The 20,819-nt window shown below is 41.4% G+C and overlaps 1 protein-coding gene across 2 annotated transcripts in view; it reads left to right on the top strand.

Moving 5' to 3' along the window:
* itchb (itchy E3 ubiquitin protein ligase b) overlaps positions 1-20,819 on the top strand; it is a 39,743-nt gene that overhangs the window by 4,062 nt on the left and 14,862 nt on the right. Inside the window, exons 2-11 of one of the 2 annotated variants that reach the window (XM_080444334.1) lie at positions 2,242-2,328; positions 7,639-7,780; positions 12,128-12,252; positions 14,466-14,627; positions 14,836-14,881; positions 16,383-16,561; positions 17,355-17,661; positions 18,457-18,552; positions 18,938-19,112; positions 20,271-20,337. In XM_080444334.1, coding sequence (XP_080300460.1) covers positions 2,259-2,328; positions 7,639-7,780; positions 12,128-12,252; positions 14,466-14,627; positions 14,836-14,881; positions 16,383-16,561; positions 17,355-17,661; positions 18,457-18,552; positions 18,938-19,112; positions 20,271-20,337 — 1,369 coding nt within the window. In that variant the 5' untranslated portion in view covers positions 2,242-2,258. Of the gene's footprint in view, positions 1-2,241; positions 2,329-6,586; positions 6,735-7,638; positions 7,781-12,127; positions 12,253-14,465; positions 14,628-14,835; positions 14,882-16,382; positions 16,562-17,354; positions 17,662-18,456; positions 18,553-18,937; positions 19,113-20,270; positions 20,338-20,819 lie in introns of those variants that run through there. The other variant, XM_080444335.1, reaches the window with a different exon arrangement.

The following is a 20,819-nucleotide window of genomic DNA, read 5'->3' as shown; positions in this document are numbered from 1 at the left end:
AGAAGGGGGGGGGGGGGGGGGGTGCCGTTAGTGTGCTCTGTGCTCGGTGTGTGTAAAACGCAATAAACTGAGACGTTGTTCTGACCCTCCGAAATAGTGATACGTTCTTGTTTCTATAAAGAGGATCTGAAGCCCATTAGCTTGCAGATCTATTATTTCTTTTTGGCATTAGACTCTTAGCTTCTTCATACTCTGTCACACACACTCGCTCTCTCTGAGTGTGTGTCGACTGCACCATCACACTGTTGCTACTCCGCCCCAACAAATTAATTGTCAGAGAAAGTGTCCAAAACCCAGTGAGCCCACTGGCAAGGCTGTGTAGTCAGCAGCACTGATGAATTATTGACAAAGACTGACGCAGAAGCCAAAGTGAAAGTTTACCCAGCCAGCACGGAGCACGCCTCACTCTTTCCTTCCTTTGCCATCTGCATACTTGAAGAGATGGAAGAAGGAACATGCATTATTCACTGACACATCAGGGCAAAGAAAGATCACACGAGTCACTCACGACGCAATTTGTGTTTTGTCAAAGTTAACTCTCCCCTAAATGGCTGTGTACTGGATGATGATGTTTCTCCCTAACTGGAATTACAGTTATCCATTAATCTGTGTGTTTTTCTAGATGGTGTAAAACTAGTGTTGACTTGTTTCAGTGGCTAAATTATTTGTTAAAAAAATCCACTATAAGTTGGTGCCCACTAAAGAAAGGTATGCCCAAAAAGAGTAAGTGAAAAGGGCTTTTGGACCCCACTATGTTAAGGGTTCGTATGAAGTGTTCAGGGGAGTATCAGGGACTCTCGTAACATAAGCTCTGTTGTTGGAACTCAAACATATTTTGGTTAAGTACAAGTGTTTTGGAAACGGAACAGAAGACGTATTTAATGCTTTTACACAAGATGATACTGCTGTAAAACTGCAATTGCACTCTGACGGTTATTCTTTTTATGGGATCTTGTTTTTACTTATTCATCTATAAATGCCTTTTTTATGCCTTATGTAAAACATTGTTCTATAGAAATAAATTCACCTTGCCCTAATTTATTACTGTGCCTATGCAAGGGCATACCAATTTAGCCTCTTGCTTAGTTTTCACTGTTGCTACACTTATCCACATGAACCCTGGCGTCCTTATTCTGGGCTTGTCATAACATAATAGGCGAACATTGGGCAAAAACAGGCAAACATTCTGTTAAAATAGCTGATATACAAGCTGACAATGCAAACGCAATGTTTTGATCAGCTATTTTCGGTGAAGAGATTTGGTGTAGAGGGGTAAAAAATGGACAGGAGATCAAGTAAAGACCCCAGCAGGACGGTCAATAAAGTATATAGGGTTTAAGTGGTTAAAATATCAAATGGCAAGTGTGAACCCATAGTCCTATTGTATGACATTTTGTCCATATCACGTAGTGTGCGTGCGCCGTGCGGCCGCACACGTGCCATGCTCCCCCTCCGGTACTTGCCACCTAGACTCAGGTTTTTCCTCGGGGAGACACTTGGTAGGATTTTAAGTCTACAGTATATAATACTATGGGGGTGTTTTTGGGGGGGGGAACATGGCAATTGTAGTCCTTAGGGTGTCAAGTGAGTGTCCACCCTTTCAGCAGTCGTGTTTAAAGCCCCAGGTACCTGCTCACACCTTTACTAGGTAAGGTCTAAGGGTGGCTGGTGCAAACTGTCACTAGAGGACTGACCTTTGCCCACAGTCACAGTAAAATTATATTGCTGTCTGTCTCCTGTGTTAGCACAGCTCATTGGAGTGTCTGTATAATATGTTGTCAGGTTACAGTGTAAAAGATTGATTGGGCTACTTGATTAAGCATGTGCCTGTGCTTAATATGTTCTTTCAACGTTAGGAGCTTTGAGACCAAAATTCATTGTTCAGACGTTATTCCCAGCCTGTGGGCTGGAGTATACTATAGTTCCTCTTATCCAAGCTGGAACACATTACAATCGATTGATTGATCATTGCAATAAACATGCACAATAAACATGCTCTGAAAATGCATGTGTACCACCTTTAATTTCATATCTTGTGATTAAAATACTTTCAGGGGCAACGCCTGTTAACAAAAAAAAGGATTACAGTATGCACCCTCAGCAATATTAAGCATGCCTAAAATTGTGTAAATGTCCTACACTGATCCAAAGGACCACACGAGTCGACTATGCCCTGAAGTGAAGCAGTCAAGTCTATTTGTAAAAGTACTAATAATTAATTTCATTTGGCCTGTTTTGCAGAAACACAGCCCTATGTCATGGCCAGCGGTGTTGCCAAGCCAGGCCCTTCCAATGGCTACCCAATGAAGGCACAACTCCAAATAATTGGTAAGTTTTTATCACTTCAAACACACATGGTGTGTCCAAGGTGAAAGTCTATTGACAATCTGCTAAAAGTGAGCAATTTCAGATTTTAGTTTTTCTCATTTTCTTTTGCTCTCGTGTCGCACAAATCATATCTGTATTGTGACATTATAAACATGGGGGAAAAGCACATGGAATCAGAAATATTCAAGTTCTGTTTTGGACCACATTCATATTGATTTGTATATCTGGTACTCTGCCAATGTGACCACAGTTTGGAATGTTCTGGTCCTCACCATTTGTTCAACATAACATGAGGCCAAGAGAAATGGAGAATGAATGCTGCTTTTAAATATCAAGTGTCTTGCAAGACACTTGATTTGTTTGAAGCCTTAGTCAATGCTGTGCAGGGTCATTTCTGTCCGTGCGTGTGTGTGTCCGTCCATCTGTGCAAAGCTACTCTCCGGCACCGTTGGCCCGATCAACGTGCAACTGTGCACGCACACTCCCTGGAGGCCAGAGCAGAACCTCTGGCCCAAATCTTTCACATCAGTCTTTTATAGCGCCACCAGGAGGACGATTTTTGTTAAACACATTTTGAATTTACATTATCTCTATAGTCATGTGATCAAGACCAAGTCCAATTTTTCATATTTCATCCTGATTCCAAAAGTTTGCAGGAGTGGCCCGTTTTGAACAAAATGCCTCAAATCATGAACGGAACGCTGTGTCCGATTGCCATGAAACTTTTCATGCAAATGCCCACTAGGCAAAAAAATACATATTTCTACATATTTCAAATCAGCCTCATGGTGGCGCTATAACCGGCTGAGTGAACCGTAGGTCATTCAATCAAATTATTTTCCCTTGGATTCCATGGATCATTATGGAGCCATGGCGATTTCCACCTGAAACGTTTTCTGCCATGTTTGCAAAACTTTGCTACTACCGTTTTTTGTTACTACTCCTCGCACGCAAATTGGTATACATTATCTCTGTAGTCTTGTGATCAAGATGTATCTGTTACATTCTTATATTCCATTCCGATTGCCTATGATTGGCCTCCAACGTTTGTGGGGGTAGATGTTTTGCACATATTTTTCAAATCCCCTCATGGTTGCATTGCAACAGCCCACTTCACATTTTGGCCTATAACTCTTGAACTGTAGGTTGTACATATTTTTTTCCCTGGATTCCTTGGATTCTTTGTGCCAGATTACATTTTCTGCCATGGTGCGTTTTCTTCAAAACACGCTTTTTGCTACTACTCCTACAGATTTTATCCAAACATACACACGGTACACATTATCTCTGGGGTCATGTGATCAAGATGTATAAGTTCGATTTTTCAGATCCCATCCCAAATGACCAAAGTTTGCGGGCCCTGGATAGGCACCCGTCCTGGCGGAGACCTGTGCTCCGAGGAGAACACTTTTATAGTTTATCATTGCAATCTAAAGAAGCTTCAATGTGTATAATCCTACCAAAATTATTTGTACTGTCACTGCGGACCATCCATTATTCACTAAGGCTTTTGCACCTAGTGTTAGACACGATTTGTGGCCAGAAACATTTGTGTTATACATACTGGTATACAAAATGCCTCAAATCATGAATGCAAGGTCCGATTGCCGTGAAAGGCCCAAGAAGAAATGGCACCCTTTTCACATTGGCCTATTATAGCGCCACCAGGAGGCCACAATAACCTACCTAACCTGGCGGAGACCTGTGCTCCGTGGAGCACTTTTTCTAGTTTATATATAAACTGCTAAAAAAATAAAGGGAACACTTTGATCCCTTAATTATTTTGAGCAGTTTTCGTTAGCATTATGCAGACAAACTCAAAAGAATTAAGGGATCAAAGTGTTCCCTTTATTTTTTTGTGTGTATATATTATTTGTGTGTATATATATATATATATATCTTAGAGGTTGCTTTAGTCCGGTAATTGCCAGTTTTGACCGTTTTTTTTATAGCCAAGACCGAAAAATGTAATTCCCTTCGGACATCCTGACCGATTAGAAAACCCACGGTCATTTATTATTATCACTGTCTGCAAATCAGACACATTTCAAATCCTCTGCGCCTCACACACACACACACACACACACACACACATGCCCCGGGAATTTTAATTAATACACAAAGATGTCTTACCTCAAATCAAGAACAATGCACACGCATTTCATTGAAGATGAAGCAGAGACAATAGCTGTCTATTTCAGCGTCAGGTCTCTTAGCGTGGTTAAACCAGGAAGATGGAATGCACACAGGGTCCCAACCAGTGGTGTGTTCGTCCATAAACTATCATTACCACTTGAATTTAAATTCTAAAGTAGAAGATTACCACAAAAGCTTATTCAACTATCCCAAAGTTGCAACTAACAGACGCATGGACACACTCCCCAAGTCCCGACATATAATTATGTCACCATACGACCATATATGGTGAGTAGCCTATATTTTTGATTCATTGCTGGCCAGATGAATCAATCAACCTTATGAAAGATTTGCTCAGACCCGATTTTCAGACTATTGCTCATTATTCTGAAGAACATGTTTTACTATGAAACTAATGATGCAACACCTTGTTGAAGAAACAAACTGTAAAGCACGCACATCAACTCACTAAAAAACAGGTGCTGAGGTCAGAATCCAAAAAGAATAAAGTCTGCACACTGTGTCATGCTCCAAAGCTTAAAAATGTATTGGTTCCATTCCATTTTACACCACCATTGGACGTGATGTTTCGAGCCTACCGGCTTGTTGAGAAATCAATACGCACGTAGCCAGCCACGGACACAACCTGCGCGATTTTAGCCTAGATAATTCATCCCCTTATGCAAGACGAAGCTGTAATTATTTTCTATATCCTACTCCCTTACATTCAAATCGTTTTCAGTCCCAAATATAATGCTTTAAGTGTTATTATTGGCTACGTTTACGCACTTGCTTGTCATTCATGCATTAAAATTATTACGTCCGTTATTTTTATGAGATGTCCGATAAATTTAAATCATTCCCGACACGGCGACCGGCAGTTTAAAATCCTAGTGCGACCTCATATATATATATATATATATCTCGATAGCATCAAAAAACACGAGTGTACCTACAATAAATACAATTTGGTTACAAACAACCAATGATTGTGTGTCAGTCATGGCTCATAGCAAAGTAACATCGTATAAAAGAGAAGAGAAGAGGCTTATCTCTACTCAGCCAGATTTGTAAATGTTCTCAGACTGAGTTAAGTTTCTTGCTATATCCAAGTTGTTCTACCAGGAAGCACCATTGTGTGGAAAAGATCCATTACCAACAACAAGACATACAATATTGATTGCGTGCGTCCCCGACATGAGTGAAAAACTGTGTTAAAGAAATACCATGAATAATCTAATGAACATGGTCAGGCTGGACAGACTAACCCTAACTTCTACTGGAAGCCAGTTGAGTTCTTTTAATTGGCTCCTTCCTACCTATTTGTAACCAATCAATCAATTGGTAATAATTAATCTGTATTCCGTGCAGTCTGCAGCTTGACTTTGAGGATTTTGGTTTAACTCTCAAACCAGGAAATGCTGGCAAAATCAAAGTGACATAAAAGTTGGCTAAAACAAACATTGAATCACTATCCATTAATCTAGAGCAGGGGTTTTCAAAGATCCAGACTGTGTGCCAGGCAACCAGTCCCCCATTGACATTTCTATTAATTCTATTCTATTTGCTAGTAAGGAAGGACTGCTAGTCCTTAGTAATAAGTCTATTGCTGATATGTAAAGAATAAATGTGCTAAAATCTGTATTTAAATGGGATATGCTAAATGCGTAACAATTAATACCACTACTTTTGAGTCCTGTTTCATCTTTCATCATGTTTGAAAGATCTACGTGTCCCAGCCAATTTGTAAGAGAATGAAAGGGAGAGGGAGAAAGATAGAGAGAGAGAGACTATTTTGGTCACACATGCTCCCTAAATGTAATCTGTGTGATCTCGAAATATAATTTGGAGTATTTGTGAGTGCAAATTTGTGACACTTTTTTTCCCCTCGAAAATCCATCGTTAGTAGTACCGTATGTGCCCTTGTGAGCTGACAGTAGGTGCTCTGTCTGTATGTATAAAGATAGTTTGAATTCTTAGAACCTATTTTCAGAAACAAGACGGAGACGAGCATTGTGAATGAGAGGTGGAGCTGCTTCATGTGAGCGTGCAGCAGGTGTGTCACAGTGTGTGTCACAGTGTGTGTCACTGACACATCAGAACGAATGGCTGGTATCGACAGTGTAGCACACCGTTTCCCAAACAGTGGTAGCAAATAGTATTGGCCAGCCAGAATAGAGTATTGAAATGGTTTAAAATATTCAATATGTAGCCTATTGAAACATGTATGTTGATGACAACAAATGGATTGATTGATGCTCACATCAGAAGTGAGTATATTACATATATTTTGGTGGGTGCTCCTACATTTTAGCTGTGGCTCCTAACTTTCTGAAGTAGTGAGCACCAGTGCTACCAAATAAAAAATAAATACATTTTCTAGCCCTGCAGCTGATACTTAAAGTAAATGTTTGCTACGCAGCAAGTTTTGCCACTGTCAAGTTTAAGTTTACATGACTGACATTATATCTATAAAAATATTATTATAGATATAGAAGGTTTTTTTTTTTTTTACCACTAAAGCCCTATTCAAACATTTTCAAGAATAGCTGGTCTACCAGCTTACCATGTGTCACAATGCCCAGAATAGAAGTAGTTTAAAAAAATCATCAAAACATTATTAAATGAAAATAATGGCCGATGTATCAGTGCTTCTCAAACCTTTTCAAGTCCAGGACCCCCAAATTGATATTTGGCCGCAGACCCCCCATCTGAAAAGAGTTTGTGACAGGGACCCTAGAAGCAAAGATTTGTGTTAAAAATGTTTGCTTTTTTTTTATATATTCAAAGATTTGCACAGTGACACGCTATGATAAGCTTGTATATCTGCTATTTTTTAATAACCAAAGTATAAAAATGATTGTGATGCCATATTAACACATTTTGCTGGGGACCCCCTGGTCCCCCACAAGGACCCCTGGGGTTCCCCGGACCCCACTTTGAGAACCAATGCGATATTTAAGCCAAACTGATATATTGGTCAGGCTCTAATTGTTGTACCACTTTGAAGTCACATACACCCAGCTCTACTCTGCTTGATTATAGTAATGTTAGATGTTACAGTAGATGCTTTACTTAGTGCAACTCCCTGTTTATTCTTGACTCTCTCTCCCTCTCTCTCTCACTTGCTCAGTCCTTCCTTCTCCTCACTCTGTTTTCATTGTTGTTTTTTAGTGCTATCAGCAAAACTGAAAGAAAACAAGAAGAACTGGTTTGGTCCCAGCCCCTATGTGGAAGTGACAGTCGACGGCCAGTCCAAGAAGACGGAGAAATGCAACAACACGCACAGTCCCAAGTGGAAGCAACCTTTCACTGTGTAAGTCCACAGTGACCTGTTCGCTGTTCATCCATGCAGAAATACAACCAGACAGTCACTTATGTCAGAGTTAACCACATGAACCCTGGTGTCCCTATTCTGGGTAGGTCATAGTAGGTGAACATTTGGCAACAATTGCCAATCTCTACAAGTGAGGCGTTGTGACCTTGTAGATCGGCTATTTCAAGAGGTATAATATAAGAATATGTATTTTGCACAGTTGTCAGCCAAAGTCATGCTGTACAAAATCTAATAATAAAACTGCCACTTTAACTTGTACAGTTCTCACACAACGCGACACACACACACACACACACACACACACACACACACACACACACACACACACACACACACACACACACACACACACACACACACACACACACACACACACACACACACACACACACACACACACACACAGAGAGAGAGAGAGCTAGTAAGTGAGAAGTTTAATTTTACCGACTTTGCAATGCGCAAGGCATGCCAGGTGTAAGGTTAATCGCGGACTCTCGTTATTAAGAAATCAACTCTTTCAGCACGTGTGTTTGGTTGTAAGATGCCGTTTGAGATGCATAATATGCATTCATTATATACCACAATGTCTGTAGGCTATTCCTCCACCCCACTCCTGTTCTGTTGAATCCCAGTTTCCGCGTCATATTAACTGGTGGGTTTGTGCCATTTGAACGGCACCATTAGATGCTGGGTGCGATTTCACTCATTCACTGGCTCTCCTGGAGCAACTAGTTGCTGTGCTATGTTCAAGTTCTGTGGTCCAAGACATCCACCACTTCTGTGCTGCACTGCTGGTCAAAATATTCTCCTCTTGATCCACACTTATATACGCATCACCGATACGCTTAGCCAACACTGACAACGTAATAATACAGGAAAGCAAAACTTTAAAATCCCATTTCTATGATATCATGGTAAAGTTATTTCCATTCATAGAAGTATTTAGATTGTAGCCTATTATGTTTTTATATCATTTTACATTTTATATTTCCGTCCACTTTTTTTTTTTTGGGGAGATTCCTCTGTGTCCCACCAAAGGGGGCCTCGCGTACCCGGTGGTACTCGTACCAAGAATCAAAATTTTCACAAGAATTTGATTAATTTAAAAACAAAGCTTGTTGATCAAATTTCTCTTTTGGGTCTCGAGCTAAAACGTTTGGGAACCACTGCTCTAGATTGTACGGTGTACTCCACTCGTTGGACTCATGCATCTGAACCTTGATGTTCTTCTGTCTGTATGTCCACTTTTATTTTAACCTGTCCACAAACTCCCTGTGTGCACAGAGTGCCTTCTTAATATAGAGTCCATCTCGGATTTCACTGACCCCCTGGCGGGTGTGGAGTTATTATATAACAAGAGTTTACCATGGGATCGTAAACAGACCCATGTGTCTTTTGCTGGAGACACTGGGGTTGATAGCTAGACAACAGTCACAGGGTTATGATATGAATGCTCACTTGTCCCTGAATAGCTTTTGAACTTTATTGTGCATTGGTTTGTTAGTGCTGACTATAGAGCAGGTACATTATAGGTGGCTCACAGAACACTGTCTCATTCACCACAAAGTTGACCAGACACATTCATCCTGACTCAGCTGGTTACCTGCTGAAGTGTCTGATGTAATACGTGCAAAGGTGACGCTTAATAAAAAGAGCGGATGTTCAAGCTCGAGACGCATTGTTAGCTTGGCTAAAACTTTAAATATCCCAGCATTTTTCTTGTGGCTGATATCATTTAAGCCCTGTTGATCCGGGGTCCTCTAGGGCAGGGGTTCTCAAACTTTTTGATACCACAACCCCATATTCTGAGGGATCCTTTTGCCAACGGCACCCTCCCGCAACCCCACTTTGGGTCGCTACCCATAGTTTGAGAACCACTGGTCTAGGGCGCCATCCTTGGACGGTGGACCACTCGTTTTTTTTACCTCTACACTAAGGGCAGGTACACACTGTAGGACTTTTAAAATGGTCGGGGGTCGTCTGATCGTTAAGCATTTCACACTACAGGAGTATATTTCTTGAAATCGTCTCTCACATATCCTTGTGGTTTTCACACTATACGATTGATCACCGACTAGGGATCACACACTGTAGGATAGTTCACTAGGATGCTATCCAGACCCGATACATACATTTGTTTTTATTCCAATTCATTTTAACCGACGTCTCATGAAAACGTGCACAGCTCCCGTGATATGCGCGAGACCGAGACAGGACGCTATTGATTGTTGAAATTAAATAATTAATTCTCTATTTCTCTGTATGTCTCTCTCTCTCTCTCTCTCTCGCTCTCGCTGAAACAAGTCAAGAAAGCTTAAAAGTGCGCAATGAAACTCAGTAACCGCGTTGCCATGTCCAATTATTATAAGCGACTTTGGGCTTGTTTTTCTGTAGAGTTGCTTGTAAATATTGGTTGTTGCGGGGTGCGTTTTTTGGGCTTAATTGTGTAGTTGCTTATTTGGCCTTGTTTCCTAATGTTGTTTAAACCAGTGGTTTAAACAACACATAATATGTATTTGTCCGCAGACCCCCCTTCTGTAAATATGTTGTGCCATCATAGACCCCCATACAAAAAGTGCCTTTTCTTGGGCTTGTTTTCATAGACCTGGTTGCTTATTTCTCTCGCAACATCTGGCAACGCTGTTCAGACACAGCGTGTGTCACACGCATGCTGCACATGCTGCACAGACACACACACACACACACACACACACACACACACACACACACACACACACACACACACAGAGCTCGCTCTCGCTCTCTGTCTCTGTCTCTCTCTCTCTCTCTGTCTCTGTCTCTCTCTCTCTCTCTGTACAATTCCTCTAAAATAAACAGCCCACCAGGCTCGCTCACTCTCTCATTTTGTTTTATAATGTTAACTTAATACAGGACTGGACGGTAATATTGCGGTAGGGACTGTTTGTTGTGGTCAGATCCAGCGACGCTCCCCTAGCCACGGTGGCTGTAATGTGCTCTCATTGGCTGTAGCGTGGATCTCCTCGCAGACCCTTTCATACTGTATGATACTGTCCGATCTCCTGTCTGCGACAGGGCCGAATAACTAACCAGATAGATATTTGAAAACGGTCGCAAAGCCATCCCAGAGCGGATGATCGTGGCCAGATCGTGTCGCTGTGCCTTTCACACACAGCAAGCATTATCTCGCCGATCAAAGGCCGATCTGCGTCAGATCGGGAGGTTTTGTCGGCGAGCGCCAAAAAAGGTCGCAGACAGCATTATCGGACCAAATGTGCTGCAGTGTGTACCTGCCTTAAATCCTTTTTCTGAGTCTGCTGCCTAATAGCGTACTGCCATCCTCTGCACAATAAACAGTAAAGCCAACACACAAAGGCTGCATCGCAGCAGTCGCTACCTACAATGAAGGACAAAAGCCAACCAAGGCGTCATCTTCAGATATACTCATATCACAGCTCAAAGTTTACAATATGTCACAAAATGACATAACTCATCAATTCATTGTAATGAGCAGATTGAGCACTCATGGAGAGAGAGAGTGTTTTTGGAACAAAGGGATGCATGGACTTGGTGAAACATTGCAGGCAAGTTACTTCCTAAAGCTGATAATGTAGGCTGCAAAGGTTGAACGAGATGCAAAGCCCAAAACAAAACACTCATGCCTTGTTGGTTTATAGTCAGTAGTATAAAAGTAATCGCACTGAAGTGTTGGAAAGAAGCGCTGCGCTACAGTAACGAGGTGTAGTGATCACACACGCATGTATCTGCCAGATACGTGATGTGTATTACATTATTGACCAATCAATTTGGCTGGAGAATTGAAATCTTGCCGGTGACCGGCAAGATTCCAATTCTCCAGCCAAATTGATTGGTCAATAATTGGGCAGCCAGAAAAATGCCTAACGGAAACCCTGGCTAGGGTTCAAGTGGTTAATTGTCTCCATTTCATTTTGTGTCTTTGAGCCAGTTCATCTAAGAGCAAAATTGTGCTTTAGAAAATAGCAGCTCTTCAAACTCATCATGTGTTGCTATGCGATGCATTGTGACTTTGTAGAAGTGCTATTTTTGAATTATAAATGTGAACCAATGCCCAAAATATGGACGCCAGCCAGGTTGAAAGTGGTTAATTACACATTGCTCACAAAATTGGCTACCAGAATGCTGTTTTAAAGTTGTAAAACATGGTTACAATTTACTCATTGGAGTTGAATTGAACTTGGCTGCTGAAGCCAAAGTCACTCTTCATTCTAAAGTTTGACATCTGAATATTTTTTTGTTGTCCATCTCTCTCTCACACACACACACACACACCCCCCCCCCCCACACACACACACACACACACAACAGGATCGTCACTCCATTCAGCAAGCTGGTGTTTCGTGTGTGGAGTCACCAGACTCTGAAGTCAGATGTGTTGCTGGGTGTGGCCACGCTCGACGTCAGCGACACTCTGAAGTCCAATGACATGAAAAGTGAGTATAGAAGCCTATACAGCACACACGTGATTGTAATGCAGCATGTTGAACCAGTCTGTTGTTGTTTAGCACTTGGTTATCTCATGTCTGCTGATTAATGCCATGTTTTCTGTATTACCAGTTTGTTGTTCAATAAAGGGAAAATACTGAACAGCTGGGTCCCTAGGACAAAGGCCCACTGTGTGTGTGTGTGTTGTGTGTTGTGTGTTGTGTGTGTGTGTGTGTGTGTGTGTGTGTGTGTGTGAATGAGAGAGTTGCTTATTGGATTATGCACACCATTGCTTACATGAAAGCCTACGCTGGCTTGGTGTGACGTATCTCGGATATAGACATACACTATATATATTTATTTTTTATATATATATATATAGAGAGAGAGAGAGAAAACATGAAATATAACATGAAGTGTATTATTTTTATTGCCTATGTAAGCCCAGGCTACATTGCAATGTGGGGCTATATGTTTTTTATACCTCCTTCAGCAATAGCTGTGGCGGGCGCACAGCAGAGTCTCCAAGGATCCTCAAAAGGGGGTTATTGCCCAATAATAGGCTATTATTGGGCATACTTTTGACCCCATTTTGATAAAAATAAAGGCAGGAGGATAATAATAATTGTAATGGGCCATTACTATGGCACTCAAAAAAAAACTAGTGGTTATACTAGTCGACTAGTTGGTGAAAGCCCTAGAACACAATGCCTCAAAAACGCCTTGGGAATGTCAAATTTTGCTCAAATGATCACATGGACTCAAGGTTGAACTGATAAGATTTTGTTGGTCGAGGGCCAAGGTCACTGTGATTAAGTTTGTTGATAGTAGGGGGTCCCATTGTAAAGGATTCTGTTGCTCTTTTGTGTCTGTATCTATCACCATCTCCACTATTCATATTGTCCCTTTGGTTGTCTTCTTATTGCTGTTCACCATATACTGTGCAGGTACTTGGTCTAGAGAGCAACTTGATTGCCGTTTGTGTTTTGAAAACACAAACGGCCCTACTAGATCATACTACAGCGTTGTCACAGAAGAGCATCAAATCTGCAAGCTCGAAACGCAAATCGTTTTCAGCTTTGTAGATCTGCTACTTTTGCTAATTTTGAATGTGGATCCTGAAAAGTAACTGTTTTGGACATATGAGGTTTCCACCCGGCAGAGACGATATGCTGTACTGTGACTCCAGAGGTTCCTAATTTGGGGTATTTGTAGGGTGGTGTTTGAGTTGTTTTTACATGTGTGCACAGACTGCACACTGCAGCAGACATTTCTTCGTTGTGCAGACATTTTAATATCGTGGGATCTCATGTCCTTAACCCATTCAATCCGTGAACGCATCTCCGTCATTTTAGATTTCTTTGGCTATTCAAAAATAGCAGATAATATACAAGCTCATAGAGCTATGAGCTTGTAGGTCTGCTATTTTTGAAAAGAAAACGTGAAAATGTGTGCAAATCTTGGAATATATATTTTTAAGCAAACATTTGTAACTCAAATCTTTGCTTCTGGGGGGTCCCTAGAACAAAATATTTTGAGATGGGGGTCTGCGGCCAAATACATATCATTTTGGGGGTCCTTCACATGAAAACGTTTAAGAATTAAAATAATAAAAAATTATGTTGCTATATTATAGCAACATCCTTTTTTCTTTTTTTTATGGTTAGGATTTATAAGACATTTGTAGAAAAAATATTCAAAGATTTGCAAAAAAAAACATTTTCAAAAATAGCCAAAGAAATGTAAAATTACACAGATGCGTTCCGGATTGAATGGGTTAATACTGTTTGCGCACACTGCACTTAGTGCTAATATAAATGACGGGGCTTGTTGAAAAGAAAAATGCTCATGCTCCCATTTGGCAGCCAACAGTTTCTACTTGGCCCCATCTTGGATCTCAACCTTCCATCGTCGGTGCGTTCGATTGATTGATGATACTGTGGCAGATTAAAAGCCTTGACTCGCATTTACATGTTGTGTAACTCAATTCCGTCACTTAGTAGCTGTAGGTGGTCTGGCTTAATTTTTTTTTAATGGCTGTATGTTGTCTTTCTTAAAGCAAAACTTTGGACAATTAAATAATTTTTTTCTCTTTTACCGACAAATCATGGGTATGGAAAAATCTATATCAAATAAGCCTGCTGTGTCGCCCATGCTTCCAGGAGTTGACAATGTTGTTAACATTATTAATTGTCATTGTCATTGGTCCTTGTCGACACAGTCTCAGAGGTGGTGCAGACCTTACAGCTGAGTGGAGCTGTAAATTCAGCTGTAGCTGCAAGCCACGGGTTCCAGGCAGACATCATAGGAGACCTGTCCGTGTGCCTGGATGGCATGACCGTTGACCCGGACATGTTCGCCTCCGCTGTGGCCAATCATCAGAGTAAGTCCATTTAGAAGCTCTTGCATTGCTGGGTACGTTTATAACTCCGTCATACGATGGTGTCACGTTGTGTGAAAATGGCCAGTCTATAAGCTCGCAACACTTTGCGATCTCATAAATCAGCTATTTTCAAGGTGCGACACTGTTGTATTAAGATGTGAATTCACTCTACTGCTTGTTTAATTAATTCTGTCATTTTGTGTCTCAGGTACATCAAACGGGGAATCGGAACATAACGGGGATAATGGTATAAGGTACGGTACCGATTCCATTCATATAGAGGTTTGTCCAAATTCTGCCTGCAGTTTGCTGTTGTTTTGCAGTTGTTTTGAAAACGTATGAATGCAGAATGTTATTTTATTATCACAACAAACTTATTACAAACGTGTTTGAATGAATCGCTCGCAGACAATTAAGAGCAACTCCCTTTACTGTATAAACAATTTTTATACAGACCTGAGGCCGATAAACAATGTTTATACAGTCAGTTATTCCCTCTTTATCGCCCACAATAAAATTGTTTTACATACTCTTTCCCCTGGAGAAGGATGAGTAGAAATGGTCTTGAGTGAACACAGGCTGAGACATGCAGATGTCAACTCGTTCATTATGCTGCCCGTGACCTTTGTTGATGGTGATTGAGAAAGCCAGCATGACACAATATTACTCTGCTACCATCTGCGTGTAAAGGTCCTGCATGGCTGGCAGCTCAGTCCTGCTGATGTGCTGTGCTGTTTTAAACACCCACTTTAGAGCCTTCGATTGAGGTCGGAGTGGAGCATCTTCCATACCAAGCAATGAGCCATTGTCTAGTCACCTTAACCCATTAACACCTGAGGTCGATTCTTAAAAACACCTTCTAATACTAACCTAAACCTGATCCTAAAGTTTTCTGAAAATCTTCTATTTTTGATTAAAAAAAAAATTTAATCATGTTGCTATATATCGTTGTTGTGCGCTTGTAGATCTGCTATTTTCACTACTTTTGTGCGACACCCTTGTATGATGAAGTAGTAGCCTCGCGTAGCCAGACTATATCACTGCGTGGATATGAGTCTGGTGCTTCCATGAGGACGTTTTTTTTCCCAAGGGGCGGGATCAAAACAATGGCCCTCGACGCAATTGGTCAGACCTACAACCAACCACCAATTACAGTCTCCCATATTCGAATACTGGGCCCTGATTGGTCATTGGCCAGACCGAAATCGCAGAGTGCAATTTTTTTTTTGCACTCGCAGATTCGTCTGGTCCCAGGCTAACGAAGTAGGGCTTTAATTTACGAAAAAACATACAAATTTGAAACTTGGAGATACAAGGTTTCTGCCCGACAGTGACAATATAATCACAGATGCTGTCCCGGATTGAAAGGTATAACAACTTATAGGCTTTCCAGGGTCTTGTAGATGGGGGCATAAGGTCGGCGACCTAGTGTCCAAAATCTTGATCAATAATGGATTGATTGGCTTAGGAATGCGACAAAAACAAAAAAATCTCCATGAATTCAAGGCTTCATGGGGTCTGTAATTGATAGAAAATAAGTAATTTTTTTGGGTGAACTACTCCTTTAAAATGCAAATAAAAAACCAAATTTGCATGTTGGTTTTTGCAGTACTGAAAAGAAGCGGTGGAAGAGGTACTCGTGCAATAAATGTAGCAATACCACAATGTAGAAATACGCAGTTACAAGTAAGAGTCCTGCATTCAAAATTTGAATGGATGATTAATTGGATGCTTTTCTCTTGCACTTGTCTCTAGACGGAGTCGAGACAGCTCGCCAGCGCTAGACGGAGATCTCCATCCATCCCCGGGCAGTCGGAGGGCTGTGAACGGCACAGGCTCTCCAGCCGTGTCTTTGGGTGGCTCCCGGCCGCTGCGACCTCCCAGGCCCTCAAGACCTCCACCCCCAACCCCACGCAGACCCACGTCTTCACCAGGTCAGAAGGAGGAACAATGACGCCATTCACACACAGTGAATCGCCTCGCCTATATATATATACATTATTTCTTAATTTGTTATACATGCATTTATTTTTATAATCGAGTCAATCGAGTAGTCTTTTTAACCAATTGAACCTTAGCATCCCCATTCTGGGCATATCATAATAGGCTAACATTCTGCTAAGATTTGGCAAAAATAGCAGAGCTTGTAGATCGGCAATTTTTGGTGAAGAAATTAGGAGCAGGAACTCTGGCCAACGAAGTATAATACTTAACACATTGGCTGCCAAAGACGCAGATCTGCGTTCTAAAAAAAAAAAAAAAAAAAAAAAGACCAAGGAGATATGATTTTTCGAAGATTTAGACTCCCATCCACTTCCTTGTTAACTTAAAACTTAAAAATTCTGTATCTCGGCTCCTGAGTACTTTTGTTTTTTCATTGAAAAATCTCTGGCAGTCTACTGCAAAAAATCTGAAATAATTCTGGCAGATTAGGTGTTAAGTGATTAACTGTAATTTGTAATTTGTCATACAAATGCAAAAATAGCCGATCTACACACTCACAACGTGTTGATTGGCTGTTTTTGCTATTTTTGAAAGGTTTTTGCCTATAATGACGTGCCTAAAATAGGGTTACCAGGTTGAAAATGGTTAACTGTCATAGACCTATTGGACTTCATAGTCCACTTTATGCTACCATAACAAATAGATAAAATTCCAAAAATCTGTTGGATCGATTAAATCAATTAGGTTGATCAATTGTTGAACTGTCTGACACCTTTCCCCCAGCATCCTCCATTGGTTCTGCTCAAGCTGAAGGCAGTGACGGACACTCAGGCTCTGATACGCCGGTGCGGACACCGGCCCCTGCACCCACAGTGGCCCCGGAGCCCAGCCCCTCCACAACCTCAGAGAACACTTCCTCCGCAGCATCTGGCACCGCAGCAGGCAGACAGCAAGCTAGTAGCGTCACTGCGGGCGTTCCTGTGGGTCCTCCTGCGGGTGCTCCTGTGGGTCCTCCTGCCGGCGCTCCTCCCGGCGCTCCTCCCGGTGCTCCTAGGGTGCCCGCAGTGAGCACAGGACCCCTGGCTCCTGGGTTGGTTCCACTGACTATATAGAAACTTGGATGTAATAACGCTTACTTGCATGGTTTGCTTTTGTAGCTCAAAGATGGCATTCTTTATGGGCACTGCCCTGGAAGTGACATTTGGAACCAGGGCCTGCATAGTAGAACAGCTAGGCAGCAAGCGGTGCCCAAACTACTGTTTAGTAGTTTGGCGCATCTTCATTCAAATTAGAAGCGAATTTCGCCTCTGTAGTGAGTGACACTCAATACCAGTTGAGTTCAACAGAAACATACTCCAAGATAAGAAAGAAAGATACAGTACCTGGGCCCTACAGTAGAGACTACCCAAATATAATACTGGAGCACTCGACCGGGTCTGCACGTATTTATTATTTTGCAGGGCTGACTGCAAAATGATCAATTAGTGTGGACCCAGTCGAGTGCTCCAGTATTGTATTTGGATAGTCTCTCCTCAAGTGCCCAGGTATCTTTTTTTCTTATTCAAGTTGTCCCTGTTGAGCACCGCGAACTTCTACCCCTAACTGGCTGAAGCGCGTTGGATTTCTCTTTGTACCTTTGTACTCCATGATAACTATGGAAGTGCTGAATATTGATAACATTTTAAACTAGCTGTTGTAGAAATGAAGCCAGGTTGAGCAACTGCATGGCCTATTTCTCTGCATAAAATGTACAGTTTGTTTGCTGCCAGAGAGGGGCACCAATTTCTGGGCCTCTAGTCTCAATTGTTTTGTTCTCTCTGAATACCTTAATGACTAGTTGAACACACTGTTGCATCTTACAGTGACTGTTGTGTTTGCCTTCTAGGTGGGAGCAGAGAGTAGACCAGAATGGCAGGATGTATTTTGTCGATCACGTGGAGAAGAGAACGACGTGGGAGCGCCCCGACCCGCTGCCTGCTGGGTAAAAAAAAAAAAACATCTTGCTGTTTGCCTCATTTCTTTGCAGTCTATGAACCTTTTCTGCTTGACAGCCAAGTCCATCTGCCACAGTGGATTTGAGAGAAAACATATGGAATATTGAAGTTATTAGTCATAAATGTCTATGACATACCCCGGCTTTGCACTGAGTGAGAGGAGTGTTAAATGGACAGAGAGGGTGATAACAAGTGATATCAGCCCTAGGGCTCTTTGCTGTTATCAATCCTCAGGCTAGTACGGCAGTAGCTGAACAACTAGCGCACCCACTAGACACTGAAGCTCACTGCTGAATGAACTTGCATGTCAAACATGCTGCTAATAAATTGATTGTTTTCATTTCTCTGTGTTCTTGCTTCCCCTGTCTTTAGCTGGGAGCGTCGCGTGGACCCGATGGGTCGTGTCTACTTTGTAGACCACATCACACGCACCACCACGTGGCAGCGCCCCACAGTGGAATCAGTGCGTAACTACGAGCAGTGGCAGCATCAGCGCAGCCAGCTGCAGGGCGCCATGCAACAGTTCAACCAGAGGTTCATATTTGGGGTGAGTGCGTTGTAAGCACTTCCCATTTTTGGGGACCAAGAATCCAGTCAAAAGTGCAAAATCAATTATAATCAATTTGAAAAACGTAAAAAAAAGTTAAAACCAGGAAAGCATCTGTGTCATTTTACATTTTAACCACTTTAAAGGGATTGTAGGCGATTCAGAGATAAACAAAGGAAAAAAACTCCTGCAGTTCGTTTCCCCGACCACCAGGGGGTGTCGCAGGGAGGACTTCCATAGAGTTAAGGAGGCTTCTAAACAGGCCATGCCGAATATGGGTTGCTTTTTTCGGATACAATTCAAGGAACTGCCCACCCCTGCCGGTTCTCAGAATTTTTATTTTTAAATAGGCTCTTTCATGACAAATTGACCACATATATGAAGTTAAACAGCTAAATTCTATCCAAACGCTATCTGAAAAGTAAATTATGTGCCTCCAAAACGAAGTTTGAGAGCGTTTTCAAACCGAAAGTAAAAAGTTCACACGGGCACGGACGCGCACGGATGCGCACATGCGTGCGTGAATTTACGTACCGGATACCCGGATGTGTAACCTAAATAGTAGGGAAAATACGGATTTCAGAAAGAGGAGTGTTTTTCAATGCAGGAAAACACCCCAGCATCATTATATAGTGGCTGATAGAGGGGAAAAAATGCAAAATATATATATAGAGGTATTTTTCAAATTTAGGCTTAATGTTGCCTACTATACCTTTAACCATTATTTTATACTTTGGCTATTCAAAAATAGCAGATATACAAGCATGAGCTTGTAGATCTGCTATTATTTTTTTATCTGGAAAATTTGTGTAAATCTTTGAATATATTTATTTTTTAAAGCAAAAAAATTTAACTCTAATCTTTGCTTCTGGGAATGCCTGGAAAAATATATTTTGAGATTGGGGGGAGGCCAAAAACATATACTTTTGTGGGTCCTTGACATGAAAAAGTTTGAGCACCACTGATATAGCAACACGTTAGGATTTAGAAGACTTTGTAGAATCGGCCTCAGGTCTTAATGGGTTAAATGTACAGCATTGTCAGAATGTACTGTAAAACTCTATACGGTGTCAGTATGTCTGTGCAGCAGTGTCACTAAAACTATTTCCTGTACTAATAGTGGCTGAAGTGACTGTATTTGTGTCTCTGTTGTTCCAGGATCAAGTTGCTGCTGGTGCCCAGAAGCCAGAGTTTGATCCTCTGGGAAGCCTGCCACATGGATGGGGTAAGAGTTCATTTAGTTGTTCGTATTAATCAATTCGATGAAATTGGTTATGGAATTTTACTTGTGACACAAAAAATTCATAGAAACCAATCAATGTTAATGATTGGAGATTTACAATGGATATTTTCCAGTGCAATAGCGTATGTTCAATTAACACATTGACTGCCAGAATTATTTCATATTTTTTTAGCCAGTGCCAGAGTTTTTCATTGGAAAAAAAAAAGTACTCAGGAGCCGAAATACAGCATTTTTAAGTTTTAAGTTAACAAGGAAGTGGATAGGAGTCTAGATCTTCAACTAATCATATCTCCTTGGTCTTTGGGTGAAATTGAAAAAAAAAAAAAAAAAAACTTCACGTAGATCTACGCGATTGGCACGTGGCGGCTTTTAAGCGGTTCGCGTAGATCTACGTGATTGGCAGTCAATGTGTTAAGAGATCAGAAACTGAAAACAGGTTCAATTGTAGGTCAAGAATTTACTCA

The sequence above is a fragment of the Gymnoscopelus braueri genome, assembly GCF_963280865.1.
Source record: "Gymnoscopelus braueri genome assembly, chromosome: 12".
NCBI lineage: Eukaryota > Metazoa > Chordata > Actinopteri > Myctophiformes > Myctophidae > Gymnoscopelus > Gymnoscopelus braueri.
The sequence above is the reverse complement of the archived record's forward strand: the minus strand, read 5'-3'. Positions and strand labels throughout refer to the sequence as shown.